Source organism: Vicugna pacos, chromosome 3, assembly GCF_048564905.1.
Source record: "Vicugna pacos chromosome 3, VicPac4, whole genome shotgun sequence".
Taxonomy (NCBI): Eukaryota; Metazoa; Chordata; class Mammalia; order Artiodactyla; family Camelidae; genus Vicugna; species Vicugna pacos.
The window spans coordinates 76,709,710-76,727,374 of record NC_132989.1 but is presented as its reverse complement, the minus strand read 5'-3'; the positions used below and the strand labels follow the sequence as shown (position 1 = coordinate 76,727,374).

The following is a 17,665-nucleotide window of genomic DNA, read 5'->3' as shown; positions in this document are numbered from 1 at the left end:
TTTATTTTATAGATGAAGAACGTACACAAAATGTTTCATTCGCCTAGAATCAGCTTACTCAGGTAATAAAGAGAATTTGAATTCTAGACGATTTGGTTCTTTCAGCTCTGTGACCACTAATTATCAGAGCTCCTTGTGAGGTAGATCACTGGATACATTAGTCATTTACTAAATATATCCTCATATCTCATCACCTGAATAGTAGACAACTTGAAATTCATTATTTCTAAGGTGACCACCCCTACAAATGAAGTAATTTATTAGAGTATGCATCATTTGCTAATATGTTAAGCAAAATAGTCTTTTAATAATAATAAACACTTAATCTAGTTAATTATTTTTGACTCTGTCATATTTAAATTCCAGGCTTTAAATAATTTTCCTTACATCTAAGCAGCCTGTGTGCTCAATTTTAAATGACTAGAACAGTAGTAATGAAGTGGTAGGAGGTTGGAGGGTCAAAGCAATTTCTTTGTAAAATGAATCAATGTAAATACTTTTTAAAGAGATATTTTAAATACTTGGGTTTAAAAAGTTCACATTTTGCGAGCCCACTTACCTTTCTTTTCTTGAAAAGGGCCTGTTACCTTGTTACACAGTAATCCACAGTGGGGCAGCAGGGAGCTAGATGCACGACAAGGGATCGGATGAAACATACTTTAGATCCTGAGGAAGAATATGTTTAGCTTGAGAGAGAATCTGAAACATCCATTAATACTTTTTGTACTCAAGAAATTACTGTCCAAATAAATCGGGTGAAAAGGAGATCCTCTACCCTTTCTAATATGAAATCTTAGAAAATGTTTTCATTGGTCTGTAAAATTCATAGTTCATAATTTGACCTGCTAAAAATTAGATGGTAGAACATTTTCATGAAAGTCATTAATTTAAACTGGCCTCTAAAGAATACCATTCACTTGAGATCATTAAGGACCCTTTTGCTTTTGTATATTTGAATTACCTTTTAAATTGTTGTTTTTTAAAATGATATATTTTTAACTTTCAGGGAAAGGCGGAGGAGGAGGAGCAGGAGTTCTTCCAGATCACCAAGAACATCAAAAACCATCAAAAGGAAATCTTCTAGGTCTCCATCTCCGAGGAGGTAGGTTGAAAGCTTCTGCTAAAACTTAGGAGGAAGTAGGGGGAAAATCTCTCTATTCAGTCTATTTTTTTAACCTTTATATTTTGATGAGTAATATATAACACATTTGCATGGTATAGAAATCCAAACAGTATGAAAAGTTACACTATGATAGGTCTTAACTTCCACCCATGTGTCCATCCACTCTGTCCTCGTAAGTAATGGCTTTACTAGTTTTTTTGTATATAGGTACAAAGGGTAGCACAGAATACACAGTGTTGTATAATTGCTTTTGTCTCTTAACTACCAGGAGAACTTTCTGTATTCATCAGAAAGTGCTACTTCATTCCTTTTTACAGTTGCATGGGCTTCCAGTGTGTGACAGTACCTTGGTTTAGGTAACCGGCCTGTGGTAGAATGGGCTTTCTTAATTTGTCTTTTATGAGTTTTACAAGCCTGTAGTGAACAACTGTGGACTTACATCATTTTATAATATGCGAGTATGCAGGAAAATTCTCCAGAAATGGTATTGTTGGGTCAGAGGGTGAGGTGTTCATAATACTGAGAGATGTTTACTTCCATATTGTTCTTCATAAGGATTGGCAGCGGCTTGCACTTTAATCAGCTGCGTATGCGTGCCTGTTTCCCTACAGCTACGACACATTGTTACCAGAGTTGTGGATTTTTGTCCATCTGATAGATGAGAAATGGTACAGTTGCAGTAAATTTAGTTGCATTTCTCTTAAGAGTGAGGTGAACATCTCTTCATATATTTGAAGGCCATTTGTATTTCTTTTTCTGTGAATTGTATACATTGCCCATTTTTTTTGTGGGGTCTGTTTTTGTGTTTGTTTTCCCCCCCTATTTCCAGTGATTTGATTTCAAATATCATTCCTAGTTTGTCCTTTTTCCTATTTGTTCATGAGACTTGATTTTATAGAGGTGTTTGATTTTTATATAGTTTAATTTCTCAGTTTTTTTTTGAGACTTCCACATTTTGAGTCTTAAAGTGAGAAAGGTCTTTTCTGTTCCAAGATTATAATAAAATTCCCCCATTGCTGTTGTTTATACTTTTATGGTTTTATTTTTTGCATTTATGTCTTTGATCCATTAGAAGTTTATCCTTATGTACAATATGGCATATGGGTCCAGTTTTATTTTTCCAAATGCTGCTTTGTTGTTCTAATATCATTTTATTAAAAATTCAGTTTTTCTAACCCTAATATGATATGTTGCTTATGTCACGTACTAAATTTTTCTGTCTGTATTGGAGTCTATTTCTGGGCCTTCCATGCTGTTGGATTGGTTTGACTGATGATTTATGTACTGGTGCCTCTTGCTTTAAATTATTCAGATTGTATAGTATTTTAAAATGTTTAGTAAGGCCTATTTTCCCCCACATCCTCATATTGCTCTTTTTTTTGAGCATTCTTGACCATTCTTGTGTATTTATTTTTCTGTTTGAACTTAAGAGTCAGTTGTCTAGGTTATAGAAATAAAACCTACTGATAATTTGTATTACAGTTTTATTAAGTTTATTAATTAACATAGGAAAATTGATAAATAGATCTATTAATAAATAAAGCTTTATGATGGTGAATCTTTTCATCCAGAAACATGGATGGCTTACTTATTCAGACCATCCTTAGTGTTTTTCATGAATGTTTCAGTGTTTGTTTCATACAGGTTTTATGTATTTTTGAAGTTTATTCCTAGATATTTTTTACTTTTCTGTTCTTGCAGATGAGGTCTTTTCTTCCATGATGTCATGTAATTGGAGACTGGGTTTGTACCTACCTAGGAAGGGTATTGATTTCTTGGTATTTATTTTTTCAGCCCATTATTTTACTGATGGGTCATGGTTTTTCATTTGGTTTTCTGTAATCTTCTAAGTATAGAAAAGAGAAATTTATAAAAAGTTTTGCTAGGGTAGAAGAAGCACGTTTCTCATCAGGGTTCTTTTGTTTGTGAATTATTTTTAGGTGAGAATAATGGAAGGCATTAGGGATACTGTAGAGGCAGGTCAAATTTGTATTTTAAAAAATACTTTACTCATGAAAGTCAAAACTTTTCTTAGTTGTGAACTCAAATTAGACAAAAAATTTGCACAGTATCACTTCCTTCCCCATTCCTTCTACTTCGTTCCGCATCCACCCTCTGTGAGTGATCAACTGTTTGTAAAAAGAAACACAGGAAGAATAAAATAAAATTAATCAGACACATACATTTGAATTTCTCCTTTTCTTCACAAAAGACAGCATTCACTATATATACACTGTATGTGTGTAAGTCTGTATATGGTTAATGACTATACCCAGTCTTGCTTCCATCCTGAGTTATTTTTTAAACTGAGATGTAATTCATGTAACATAAAATTCACTCTTTTAAATGTGCAGTTCAGTGGCTTTTTAGTATGTTCACAATTTTGTGCAACCATCACTGCTGCTTAACTCCAGAACATTTTTTTGTTAGTTCAAAGAAGGCCTGTACCTATTAGCAGTTACTCCCCATGGTTCCTGAGAGCTACTAATCTACTGTCTCTGTGGATTTGCCTGTTACAGACATTTCATATAGACTTACATAGTACATGTGGTCTTTTGTATCTGGCTTCTTTGACTAAATGTAATATTTTCAAGATTTATGCATGTTGAGGCACGAATCAGTACTTTATTTCTTTTTATGAGTGAATAATATTCCATTACATGGATAAACCACGCTTTAGTTCATCACTCATTGATGGACTTTTAGTATTGTTTCCATTTTTTTGCTATTAAGAATAACGCTGTGAATGTTTATGTACAAGTTCTGGTGTCGTCTCATGTTTTCATTTTTCTTGGGTATATACCTAGGAGTGGTGATTGCTAAGTCATATAGGAACACTCTCGTTATCTTTTTGAGAAACTGCCAAACTGTTTTCCAAAGTGGTTGTGCCATTTTACATTCCCGTCAGCAATGTGTGAGTGTTTGAATTTCTCTGTGTGCTCACTGACATTTGTTACTGTCTTTCTCTGATTATAGCCATTCTAGTGAGTATATAATGGTATCTTACTATGGTTTTGATTTGTATTTCTGTAATGAATAGTAATGTTGGGCATCTTTTCATGTGCTTATTCACCATTTGTATATTTTCTTTGGAGAAATGTCTACTCTAGTCTTTTGCCCATTTTGAATTAGAGTATTTGGCTCTTTGTTAAGTTGTAGTTTTTATGTTGTGAATGTTAATCCCTTACCAGATACCTGATTTGCATGTATTTTCTCCCATACTGTGGGTTGTCTTTTCACTGTTCTAAGTATCTTTTGATGCACAAGTTTTTAATTTTGATGAAATAAGATTTATCTTTTTTTCCTTTTGTTGTCTTTTGTTATATCCAGAAAATCATTGCCAAAACCAATGTCATGAAGATTTTCCCGTGTTTTCTTCTAAGAGTTTAATAGTTTTAGCTTATATATTTAGGTCTTTGATCCATTGTGAGTTAACTTTTACATGTGGTGTAAGGTAAGGGTCAAGCTTCATTGTTTCGCATGTGGATATTCAGTTTTCCCAGCACCATTTGTTGAAAAGGTTGTCCTTTCTCTATTGAATAGATCTTGACACCTATGTCAAAAATCATTTGACCATATATGTGACCATGTATTTCTGTCTTTTCTACTGGCCTGTGTGTCTGTCCTTATGCCAGTACTGCACTGTTTGATTACTACAGATTTGTAATAAGTTTTGACATCAGGAATTGTGTGTCTTCCAATTTGTTGTTCTTTTACAGATTGTTTCGGCTATTAAATGTCGCTGGAGATTCCATATGAATTTTTGGCTGGGTTTTTCTATTTCTATCAATGCCTATGAGATTTAGGGATTGCATTGAATTTGTATATTGCTTTGGATACTATTGTTATCTTAACTCTGTGTAAGTCTTCTGATCCAGGAACATGGGATGTCTTTCCATTTATTTATGTCTTTATTTCTTTCAGCAAAATTTTTGCCTTTCTGATAAAATTTATTTGTAAGAATATTATTCTCTTTGATGCAGTTGTGTCCTGACTTCTAAGAGTTATATATAAACATACATACCCAAATGTGTTGCAAATATATTTTTCTTGGTTTGTTATTTTTCTTCTGAATATGCTAGTAGTGGGTTTTTAGCTTTGCATAAGTTTATTCAGGCTTACTTATGAATCTTTTATCATACATGGAATTTTAGTTATGGTTAAAAAATCTTTTCACTCAAGTTAGAAATGCATTCATGTTTTCTTCTAGTGGTTTTATTGTTTCCTTTTAAAAATTTTAGATCTCTAATCCATTTGAATTTATTTATTTATGTGAATGAGATATGGACCCAGTTCTGTCACTTTCCAAATAATAATCCAATTGTCCCCAAGTCTTTTATTTATAAAAGAACCATCTTTTCCCCAGTGATTTAAGATGCCATCCCTTTGTTCCCCTGAATTTTCATAGGTACTTGGGTCTGTTTCCTGAGTTTTTGTTTGTTCCCCCTGGACTTTGTGTTTATTTTTGAACTATTCATAATTAGGAAAAAAGTTCAGAATTTCATGTTAGGGCTAATTATTTTAAGTAGAAGGTGTCTGTTAAACATGCTTCTGATATGAAATGCGTCATTTTTTTCCTTGTAATTTTAAGGATATGTTATTTTTACAAATGGAACTTGTTCATTGCATCTTCGGCTTAAATTTTGCTCTTGAATTGGTGCTGGGACTTCTTCGTAATTGTGAATGAGAGGAGGGCACCATTGGTTATTTGAAGTTTTTTCACTTCAAATTCAGGTTTTTCTAGAAGTCATTCAGCCTTGCCTGAGAACTGTATCTGTTTCTTTATCCTTTTTATCCTTTTTAAAAATTAATTTTTTAATCGAGGTATTGGAAATTGAACTGAGGACCTCATGCATGCCGAGCATGAGCTCTACCACTGAGCTATACCCACTTCTCCCATATCCTTTTTATTCTTTTCTACTTAGTCAGTTTTTTGTATTTGATTTTGTTTTTTCCTAATTACAGTTGATTGGTAAATCTTGAATATTTCAAAACTGAAATTGATATTACAAAGTTGTGTTTTATGTGAACACGTGGTGGCCTCTGCAGAATGACTTGTGTCTTTAAAAACTGGGGTATGGAGTGGAGTTAGATAGGTTGCAGGACTCATATATGGTACTTGGTCACCCAGGTTAGTGATATACTTATTTGCGATGCATTAATGTTAGGTGAGAATATCTTGTCAACAGTATGGTGGGTGTTTAATTTTTTAGCAGTTAACTGACGTACTATTAATATCTTACAGCAGAAATAAGAAGGATAAAAAGAGAGAAAAAGAAAGGGACCATATCAGTGAAAGAAGAGAGAGAGAGCGTTCAACCTCTACAAGAAAGAGTTCTAATGACAGAGATGGAAAGGAAAAGGTGGAGAAGAACAATACTTCACTTAAAGTAAGCAAGTCATTGTTGAGGCTTTGAATAGTTAATAATTGAGATTGTCCTTTATTGCATAGAGGTGGTTTTAGGTAGAAGCTGCTTGAGAGTAACAGTGTCTTGCACATTTTTGGGATTATTTAATGTTTGTTAAATTTGTAGCTTTTTAATCTAAATTTTTGAAGATAAGAACTAATTAAAATGTAAACAATGCATCCCTTATTTTAGAGAATCATAGAATGGCACACAATAACCATTTAACTGTCTACAGGAAGATTCCTGCTTGATGCAGTTTTTCTCACTATATTTGTTTTAGCAGATTTGACGGATGATCTGTTATCATTGGTTTTGTAATATATACTGAAGTTTAGGTTCGTTGAATTAGAATAATTAATGAGAAGCCAAATTCCACCAAGTAAGGGTTTTTTTAAATTTTGATAAATATTTTGAGTACTTGTGAATTATGTTAATTTCCTTTTATAGTGGTATACTGGTAAGTATATTTGTGTTTGGAAATCAGTTATGAGTTCTGGAGCATTCATCTTACAGTTTTATTTATTCTCACACTGATAGAGATTTATCATCATTGTCAGTAACATTGATAATATCTCTTGAGCATTTACTGTATTCGAAGCACTGTCCCAAGTGTTCTCATTTAATTCTCCCTCAAGTTGAGGGCTGAATTTGGATTGTCTTGAGCAGTCTTTGGTAGGATGAATAGTGACTTCCTTTTTTACAGTCCCTTGTTTTTGTTTCTTTGGTACGCAGATTATAAACCTATCCTAGCATCTGTGGGAACTATTTTACTTTCAGCAGATATGTTCCACTTTCTCAAGTCAATCAGCAACATTTATTGAGTTCTTCTCTAAAGTTTCTGTTTACCTATTTTATTCTAACTTAATCTTCATGGATTGTCCATCTTTTATGAGATGTACAAAGGACATATTGATACGTGTTTGCACGTCCTGTTTATGTGAAAGATAATGAGAGAGAATATCCACTTTGACTAGTTCCCAGAAGATAAAATTAGATGTTTTAGCCATAACTAGATGCAATAGCAGGCCACTCTTGGGAACAATGTTGAATGTGTACCTTAACATTCATTGTAGGAGAAGGAGCACAATAAAGAACCAGATTCAGGCATGGGCAAAGAGGTAGAAGACAAAGACGCACCAAGGACTGAGGAAAACAAAGTACAGCAGAACGGAAATTGTCAGCCCAACGATGAAAACCTCTCCACCAAAACAGAAGCAGTATAGGACCGACAGATGCACCTCGAAGCACACGCTGGAATAAAATCCAAAGCTTTTAATTCTCTCAGCAAGATGTTAGACAGTGAAGAAGTCCAGTAGAGCATAAAGATACGAGCTAACAGCTTTTCTAGTTGTTAGATGACTTGGTGGCCATCTTGTTACTGAGTAAGAAAATAAAGCATGGACACCGTGAAAATAACAGGTGTTACCCAAACTCCTCATCTTCTAAAATCTGTGCATTTCCATGGTGGCTGACACACTTGTCATGTGGTTTGTTAGTGTTTGCCAAGAACCATTACAAAGAAAATGGGACGTCAAAGATCCAAATTTGTACTGTCCATAAAGACTGGAGATAAGTGTTGGAGGCTCTTTTAAAAAATGGTAGTAACTGAATTTTGTATTGTTTTACTTTTTTTTTTTTAATTTCAGTATATACAGATTGATGATGTGCTTGAAATCGGTGCAAATATATACACACCCTTGTAAGTGCAGAGTATAAGAAATTTTAACATTTACTTCACAGGATTTACAGTGATTGTGTTAAATTCTCACTATTGTGTTTTCTTTTGCTCACTGTTTAGGACAGCAGTTTTTCTTTAAAAATAGTTTTACAGATTAAAATTGCTTAAATAAGTGGATTAAAAACCAACTGACAATGCATGCTACTGTTCTTTTTCAAAAGGAAGAGCAACTGTGTTGAATACTAATCATGCATTAGTATTCAGTGTTTAGAATCTTTGGGTCTCCCCACAAAGTAGGCATTTCTTTTTGAACTTTCTTGACATTTCCAAGCTTATGAACAATATTGCAGTGTGTGTTGGTCAGCTGTAGGTGGCAAAGGTGCCATTTATAAAAAGAAGACTGGGTTTTCAAAATGGGCTATGGGAGCACAAGCTGAAGCTTTAGTGCCTTCTACAATGTGGTATATACTGTTTTCTAGAATTTTATATGTGCTAGTCATTCTCAACTCATATGGAATTTAGATGGATATTCCATTCACTCCCATAGAGAAGTGTGCAAGTGGTATGTCAGAAGAGCTTCTTTTAGTTCACATAATATGAGAGAGAAGTCCTGTTTTCAGGAATGACATTAGAGCTTAAAACAACAAAGCCGTTTTGGGACCATCAGTTTTATACTGTGATAATTAAAAATGAAGCAGCATGTTCTTATTTTACTTAAAGCAAACCGTTTGGTTGTCTACATTGGATGGCCTTAATTATTACCTCTCAATCATCTTCTCATAAATGATGTGCAGAAATTGTACTTAAAGGTGAATATATAAGATGATTTGTTTTATGTGTAAAGATGTGTTTACTTGAGTTTAAAATATAGGTCATCCGACATTGTTAGGCACACTTTTTGAAGAAAGTATGCAAATAGTAAAATGACAACATTGCTAAAATTTCCCCCAAACCACAGCTTGTAGTTTCTGAACTCTTCATTGTTACAGTTCCAAAAAAGTTATACCTTTTAATTAGCATGTTATTAAAAAATCAAGTATAATTGTTTTAATGTAATCTAATACAATCAAATTACTCAGTTGCCTTACCTCATGGGAAGAGTTACTTATTTAAAAAGCTGGGTAACACATCAGTTACTTGGTTTCAACTTGAGTTTTCTTTTAATGTTAATACTATTGAAACAAGGTATTTGGTGGAGAATGGAAAGAATTGTCCTTATTGTAAGTGATAAAGCCTGGTTTGATTATGAAGCTGCTTAATTACTCTTCATGTGTTCAGAATTACTGTTTTTTTTCTCTTTTTGTCACTGTGTACATTAAAATTTTTGAAAATGCTTTACTATGTAAAGTATAGGTGGTCATTTTAGTCATTCAACCACATACGGTTGGCTGGTAAACAGCTTATTCTGCTATAAGAATGCTTGGGTGCATATGGAAAGATTGCGAAGGAAGGAATGTGTGTCTTGCATCAACAGCTGTCTTATTTATGATATGTAAGTAGAATAGAGCAAATGTTTGAATCTGTTATTTTTAGTACCGTTTCTCTAATAAAGCTAAGTATTTTAGAGGAAAGTATTTGTTTATGCATTTTGAAACAGCATCTTAGTTTTATCACGTTCTTGTTTTAGTTGGCTTAGAAACTGTTTTGACATGGAGAGTGCATGTTTGTGTGGCTTCTATAAAGCAGTCATTTCAAGTTTAAGTATTTTCTTGTACTCTGGACTCCATTAAATGTTTTTTATGTCAGTAATTAATGTATTTAATTTGGTTTCAGCAGCTGATTGTTTTTCTTGCTGATGCTATTTATTATTTATTCTTGCTGATGATGATTTATTCAGCTTTAAAATAATCATACTAATCTTGAAAGACACTGATTTGTAAAAATTCGGCATGAGTAGGAGTACAGGAGATCTGGAGAAAGTGATATCATCTTCTCAAACAGGCTTAGGGAGAAACAAAGTTTTCTAGGGGTTAAAACTGTTGCGGTGTATGTGTGTGTGTGTGTGAGAGAGAGAGAGAGAGAGAAAGAGGGAGAGAGACATTTTCTTTTTGTTCATTTATAAGCTGATAGTTTTCATTTGTTCATTATTTTCTTTTAAGATTTTTTTTTATTTTCTGTGTAACTATCTTTTTCATCCCAGGTAGATATGAGGAAAACTTGAGGTAAGGCCAAGAAGACAGCCATTTTACGCTTGATACCTTCTGTAAATTCTCTTTGTTAGCTTTACATGATTATATAGCAAGTACATTCTGATCCTTAAATTGTCATTGCTCTTCACCATTCTAACCAAATTCTGTTGCTCCTGTTGTTCTTGCTTTTCACATGTAACTAGTAATAAAAGATGGTCCTTCATAAGTTAGCCAGTTTCATTTGAGGAAACAGGTAGAAATCCTTAACTTCTGCAACTATGTCCTTGGTTATTATTTTTTATCAAATCTAACATAGTTAGAAACACTAGTCAGCTTGTGATTTTCTGTTTAGAATCTTATTTTCTAAGAGGTTCAGTAAATGCTATGTTGATCTTCAGAAGTATTGAAGGCTTAAATTTTTGACATGCTCAATTAAAAGTAAAAACTGGCACTTAGAATCAATTTTTTTGTCAAGAAAATAATTTCTTTCGTTATATTAGTCATTTTCTGGACCCTCATTCATTCTTACATACATGTTGCTATTTTTATTTTAAAACTTCAAAACAAAACAAAACAAAACAGAACCTTGAGCCAAATCTGCTCTTATCTAAAGATACTCAGATTTAAGGATTATAATATATAGTAATAGACTTTTAAAAGTTTTTTAAAAAATCTATTAGAAATAATATGATTTGATTTAAATCTTTCTTAAGTAGTTGAATTAGCAGTTAAAATGAATCCTTTTGGAGGAATGCATTGAGTAACAATTTCAATGAGACATTTCTTATATTTTCAGTGAAAGATAGTATCTGGTTTTAACTGGGTGAGTTGTGAAGTAGAGCCATTTCCACAAAGTTACTATGTTCCTTATGTGTTTAAATATATATTTTAAAAAATTTCACTACCCATATACTTAGTATTGTCTCATGTTCATTTACTAATGTAGTCATTTAAAATTAAATTGTTTATCTTTAAATTGCAAAAGTTAGTGCTCTTAAAAGGGCTAGGTTATATTTCTGGAAGCAGGGGTCGAGTATAAATGTAATAAAATAATCTTTTAAAATAAAATTGACTTCCCTACTTAATCTGGGGTTTGTGGGTGAATTTGTTTTTCTTAAATACACTTTTATTGATGATTCTGCCAAAGATTGGTACATTATTTTAAAAGTAAAAGTTAAAGCTCTTAATGATTTTTGGTCCATATTCAGTTAGGTTGGCTTTAGTAAAATAACTAGGTTTCTTTCTATTACATTTTAAGGTGCTTTGAGTTTATAGCAATTAATTTGTTACAATTGTTTATATAAAATACCACATTTCTTAGTATATTGTTCTTAAAAGCAGATTTTTTTTGTCTGTTGCCTGATTTTTAAATTTACTTTGTACTTAGCTACATTTTAATTTTGAAAATTGCCAGCTTTTCTGACACTTCACAGATTTTACCAGTAAGATTTATTTTTCCAGGATTGGAATGGAGTAATAGTTCCCTCCATTCTTAACTTAAAATGTTTTGTTTTAGAACATTTATTTTTGTACAATTTAATTTATTTATTTTGGGGGGATATGGTTAGGTTGATTTATTTATTTTTAGGTGGAGGTACTGGGGCTTGAACCCAGGACTTCATGCATGCTAGGTATGCACTCTTAGCACTGAGCTATACCCTCCCCCACTGATTAACTTTTATTTGCTAGATAGCTAATTTCTTAACTATATAGGTAAGTTCAAATTCATGAAAATTGTGCTGAAAGAATTCGAGTTGAGTTCTACCAGCTCCAGGGTTACTGGTGGGCAGCACTCTGTTGGGGAACTTTGTACAGATCTCCCTGACTTCCACAGTAGGTTACCTTTGAGTATACTGTGTAGTTGTATAGGTAGTTCCGTTGAATAGGTAATTATTACTCTCTATCTTAATAGGATTAATACGGTAAGGCTCTTCTTTACATATTGCTATGAATTATCAAGGGAAGAGTTATGTAAACATTAAGTGCTGCTTAGGTGGTGTGTATTATTTATATGTGAGTAGGACTACTTCCATATGGTACTAGTAAAGATTTATCAGATGCTGCTGCTCCTGTGTTGCTATATTTTTAATAAAATGAAAATTTAAAATCTTGCCACTGTTGAGTAATAATTTCACCTATTTTCTGAGACATTTATTTGCATATTTACAGCTTATTTTTATAACTAAGTAATTGGTAACAGACTCTTCCAGTGCTCAAAATTACTACCAAAAGAAAGATTTTTGAACATTGGGCAATCAAGTTGTGTGGCAGTGAACTCTTGCCAAGGCTTTGCACCTTCAATATTTTGTAGTGTTCTTGTAAGTGATAGCATTTTGAATCTCTCTTGTTTTCAGAGTCATCTCCTTACTATGGTATTTGCACAATGAAAATTGTCACTGCTTGTCTTTTATCATCAAGTGGAATGCCTTCTCCCATTTATTCAAAGTACAGCTTGTCATTTGGTGAATAAACTGTGTACTGGAGGTAGCCACTTAAATGAGACAGTCTATTAGAAGTGTCTCTTTAAAAAAAGTAATTGGCTATCAGATACGTAAATTTAGAATCCTGGGACTTGATGGTTTAGCTGGTCCAGAGATGGTGAGGCTATGCATACTGACTTCTCCGGAGACCAGCTGTTTCAGCTGCCTTCTGTGGTTAAAGGCCTTGAGCCATTTTGGTTTCTAAAGGTGATGAACTGCGTGTGTGAGGATGGGTTGGGAGTGAGGGAGGAGAGGCCCTTGCCAGTGAGTTTGGACTTGTCCGAGTGTGGGCACCACAGGACTTCTTAGAGGAATGCCAGGTTGGAATAGCAGGCACATTTGACGGTAGACTTCCAGACAAAATGACTCATGTTGCATTATCTTTATTATGAGCGTTTTCTAAAAAATACTTAAGGAGTATATTTACAGTACCTTTAGTTTTTTATAATGATTATTTTCTTGCCTTGAGAAGAACACCCTAAGATTCACTGAATAGAAGAAAGTCTCTTAAAAAGTATGCTACTCTATTTAATGTAGTAATAGCCACAGTGTGATAATCAGAGGTGGTAAGCAATCAGTTCTGTATAAACATGACCTCTAGTACTGTATTTCCTTTTACTGAGCTGCAGCCTCCAATTTCCAACCACCTGGTTAGTGTAGCACTTAACACAAAGAACTCTTGATTATTAGCTATTAAATACTGGGTATCTTACAAGCATTGTAAATTTGTCCTGTTTCAAACAAAATATTCAGTCAATTTCCAACACCAAATCTGTGCCTCTGCTGTTTACTATTTTTCACCAAAACTGACATCTTCCCAGTTTTGCATTGCCACTGTTAATTTCTGTCTTGACCCTACCCTCAATCCTATCTGCTGAGTCCTCCCAATCCTGCATTTACTCTGCAATATTTTAACTGCTGAAAAGTCAGCTGATAACCTTACGGGAGTTGCCCTGTGTGGTGTTTGTTGCTTTTCTCTTGCTGATTTTAATATTTTCTCCGTATCTTTAATTTTTGTCAGTTTGATAACTATGTGCCCCGGAGTATTCCTCTTTGGGTTAATCCTGTGTGGGACTCTGGGCTTCTTGGACTTGAGTGACTGTTTGCGTTCCCAAGTTAGGGAAGTTTCAGCTATTATCTCTTCAAGTATTTTCTCAGGTCCTTTCTCGTCTCCGTTTGGGAACCTAAGTTGTTTATGACATTCCTTTACTATCTCTTAATATATGTAAGGTCTTTAGTGATAGCCTCTCTCATTTCTAATATTGTTAATTTACATCTTTCTTTTTTTATCCTGATGAGATTAGCTGGAGGTTTATCAATTTCATTTTCTCCAATAATCAGATTTTGTTTTCATCAGATTTTCTCTCTTTTTCTGCTTTTTATTTCACTGATTTCTACTCATTTCTTTCTTCTGCCTATTTTGGGTTTAGTTTTTTTTTTTTTTCTGGTTTAAAGTGTAAGCTGACGAGACATTTTCCCCTGTCTTTTAAAAAGTATTATTTTATTGAAGTCTAGCAGATTTACAATGTTGTATTAGTTTCTAGTGTACAACGTAGTGATTCAATTTTATATATATACTTTTTCATAGTCTTTTTCATTATAGGTTATTACAAGCCATTGGATATAGTTCCCTGTGCAATACAGTAGGACCTTATTTATCTATTTTGTATGAGACCATCTTTTCTTTTTTGTATCCTGTTCATATTCTTGAGCTTTATTCTGAGATGCATTTAAGTTACTTGGGAACTGTTAAGGAGGACCAGATGAGCCATTTATCTAGGGCTAAGGTTACCGTACTACTGAAGTGATACTCTTCTGGGTACTTGATGCTCTATGAATTATGCTCCCCTACAACCCCACCCTGGCCCATGGGAACACAATTTCCAGCCTCTTTAAACTTTGGAGATTCTTCCCTTTGATCCTTTCTGATGTTATTTCCTGAGCCTCAGGGTAGTTTCTTTACATGCATATGCTGATCATTAGTGAAGACACAAACATCCCAGTGTGCAAATCCTGAGCTTTTCCTCTGGGCAGCATTTTCATCCACACTCTGCTCTGTGGTCTGTGGCTGCCTTGCCCTCAGAGGACTGCCAACATCATCTCAACTCAGACCACTGGGTTCTGCCTTGGTTTCCCCTTCTGCTTCAGCCTATTACACTTTTCCCAGGCTGTAAGCTGGGGGCAATCACAGGGCTCACCTCATTTGTTGGTCAGCGATCACTGGCCTGCACTGTCTGATGTCCAATATCTGAAACCATTGTTATAAATGTTTATTTTTTCCAGTGTTTCGTTGTTTCAAGTGAGATGATAAACATGTTTCTGTGATCCCATCATAGGCAAAAGTTGACATCTGCTGTAATATTTTTTAACCTACTTTTTGGGCTGCATACTTTTTGCTGATAATGTATATTACTCTACCAAAAAAAAAAAAAAAACTTGACCAGAGTCTTGGAAATGACTGGTGCAAGTGATGGGTCTTGAATTTAATCCATCTTTTTTAAGAAAACAGGAAGGACAAGATCTGGCAAGACAGAGGCTTCAGTCTAGCCTGATGAGACTATTTCTTAAGTGCAGTGCAAACAGTGACAACTACTGAAGGAGGTAGTGTTTATAGGACTGATTTCTTGATCATAAAAATTCATTTGCTTAAAAATTCAGGAAAGGCATTCAAGCCAGAAGCTTGGACCCAATGGATCTACCTCTGCCTCCAGGGTCAGGCAGCCTGGTCCAGGTGACTCAGGAGCAGATTGAGGTGGGGGCTGTCTATCCAACAGGTTGCACACCTGCCTGGAAGAGGTCTCACTTTATAGTACCACACCAGCTGAATCTATGTTGCATTCCCTTATCATTTTTGTTCTGACTTCTAGCTTCTACTAATTACATGGTACGAGAGCAAGCTAACACCAGAAATTTGAATGGAGGTTAAACTAAGAAACACCCTAATCAGGATAGTGTGATTATAGAACAAATCACAGAACTAACAATTTAAACTAAACCATTTAATTAAACCACAGCGAGCAAGTTAGACTGTTGTCATGTGTAGAGTAGGGTGATGTAAGGACAATTAGAATTTTGAAATTATTTAGCCAGTCTCTATGCTCCCTGGGTCCACAGGCATGTAGGCTCTTCATCAGTTCTTAAGAACAATGATGATAAATGATAAGAAATTAATAATAAAACATAAGTCTATTCTTTAACTGTTTTCTCTGAAATAGGAGAGGCATTTGACAGCCTCTCAAAGTATGAAATCCAGGGAGGTGGGAGTGGGGCAGCTCTGAGCCTCTTTGGTGCTTTTGTGGGAGTTAGGAGAAGGTGCTGCCTCCGGGTGATGCAACCTCATGGATGTTTGGCTTGGCAAATGGATCTCAGTTCGGAGTTCAGGCTCCCTTGTCTCCTTGACTGGGCATCTTTATGCAATAAATTGACTACACGGTTGTTTGTGGGCCGCCAGTGGCAGGAGGCTGCTTCAACAATCTTCCCTCCAGCCGCGGCCTCTGGTTGGCCTGTTTCGTAGGTGGAGGGACTGAGAGATCGGTGAGATGTTTCTGGCTTATAAAAGGATGAAAGCCTAACCATGAAATCCTGACCCAATATAAACCTACTGCAGAGGAGTAAGAATAAAATGCCCACAGAATAAGGAATAAAATGTCCTTTTTAGAGCTTGGAAGGATTTTGGAAATGATCGAGTTCTCCCTTTTAGCTCTTTAACAGACGAGGAACCTGAGAGTTCAAAGAGGAAGAAAGCAGCCCCAGGTCTCACCGCTCCTAAGTAGCAGCGTCTGGACAGGGCCTGAATACTGGGATTCCAGGCTGTGTTCTTTCCACAACCTACTGCCTGACCATAAGCAATTTCCTTTCAGTATTTAACTACCATTTTTATAAATTAAAAATTGGATAGGTTTTTTTTTTCTCAAAATGCAAAAGTTCGGATAAAAGGAGAACTTCTTATTCAATAATTACAGGACTTCCAAGCATCATCATTTATAGTACTTGAAAAAATACAATTTTCATTTCCATGGAATCATGGCTTCTGGCAGTAATAACTCCATTACTCTTGATGAACCAACTGAGACATCCGAGGTAATGCAATTTGTGTTCAAAGATATCCTAAAAAGGCTGATGTAACTTCATTATCAGTACATGACTTTAAAAAGTAGTTTATCTAGGAAAACAAATAATGAGTGCATCTTCTAACATCACTCTAATAAGATTTTCTGTTCTTCCAGGCCAGGTGGCAAAAGTTTAATGAGCAATTTAATTGCTTGCTGAATGAAATATGTCTCATTTTTTGCTCCAAAGGTTGGGGTAACATTGGTTCAGATGAAGTGTTAGAGTTTTGGTTAGAGTATTTTACCTCAAGGACTAAAATCTACCTTAGAAATCATCTGCAGGTCCTCCAAACCCTATATTATGCCTAACTTCACTCTCTCTAATTACTAATCATAAAATCCACAAACTTCAGAGCTAGATTTCATTTTAGAAATTATGTATTATCTGTTTACTACTACTCTATCTAGTCATCCTTGAAGCTCTAGAGAATAAAAACATTTTAAAAATGTTATTTGAAAAAATGTGTATTTTAAAGTGTGTTTTCATCACTTCACTTTGAATGTAGGTAATACATTCACATGTTTCAAAATCCAAAGGTGACAAAAGCATCTCAGAGGCAAACAGTGTAATTAGTTTCTTATGCATCTTTTGGGAGATATTTATATGCAAGCAAATTAATTCACATCTTCTCCCCTTTTTATACAATTAGTTGCTTACCATACACAGGGCTCTGAACTTTGCTTTTTTCACTTAATAACAGAATAAAAATTTTCTCCACCTCGTTTCTGTCATGGACC

General features: G+C 34.5%; 1 protein-coding gene across 3 annotated transcripts in view; it reads left to right on the top strand.

Annotated features, from left to right (window-relative positions):
- Positions 1-9,543, top strand: part of SREK1 (splicing regulatory glutamic acid and lysine rich protein 1) — a 39,960-nt gene extending 30,417 nt beyond the window's left edge. For 2 of the 3 annotated variants that reach the window (XM_006197536.4, XM_031675484.2), the window contains 3 exons: positions 1,007-1,102; positions 6,369-6,513; positions 7,605-9,543. In XM_006197536.4, coding sequence (XP_006197598.1) covers positions 1,007-1,102; positions 6,369-6,513; positions 7,605-7,754 — 391 coding nt within the window. In that variant the 3' untranslated portion in view covers positions 7,755-9,543. The remainder of the gene's footprint in view (positions 1-1,006; positions 1,103-6,368; positions 6,514-7,604) is intronic. The other variant, XM_015245139.3, reaches the window with a different exon arrangement.
- The last annotated feature ends 8,122 nt before the right edge of the window (positions 9,544-17,665 follow it).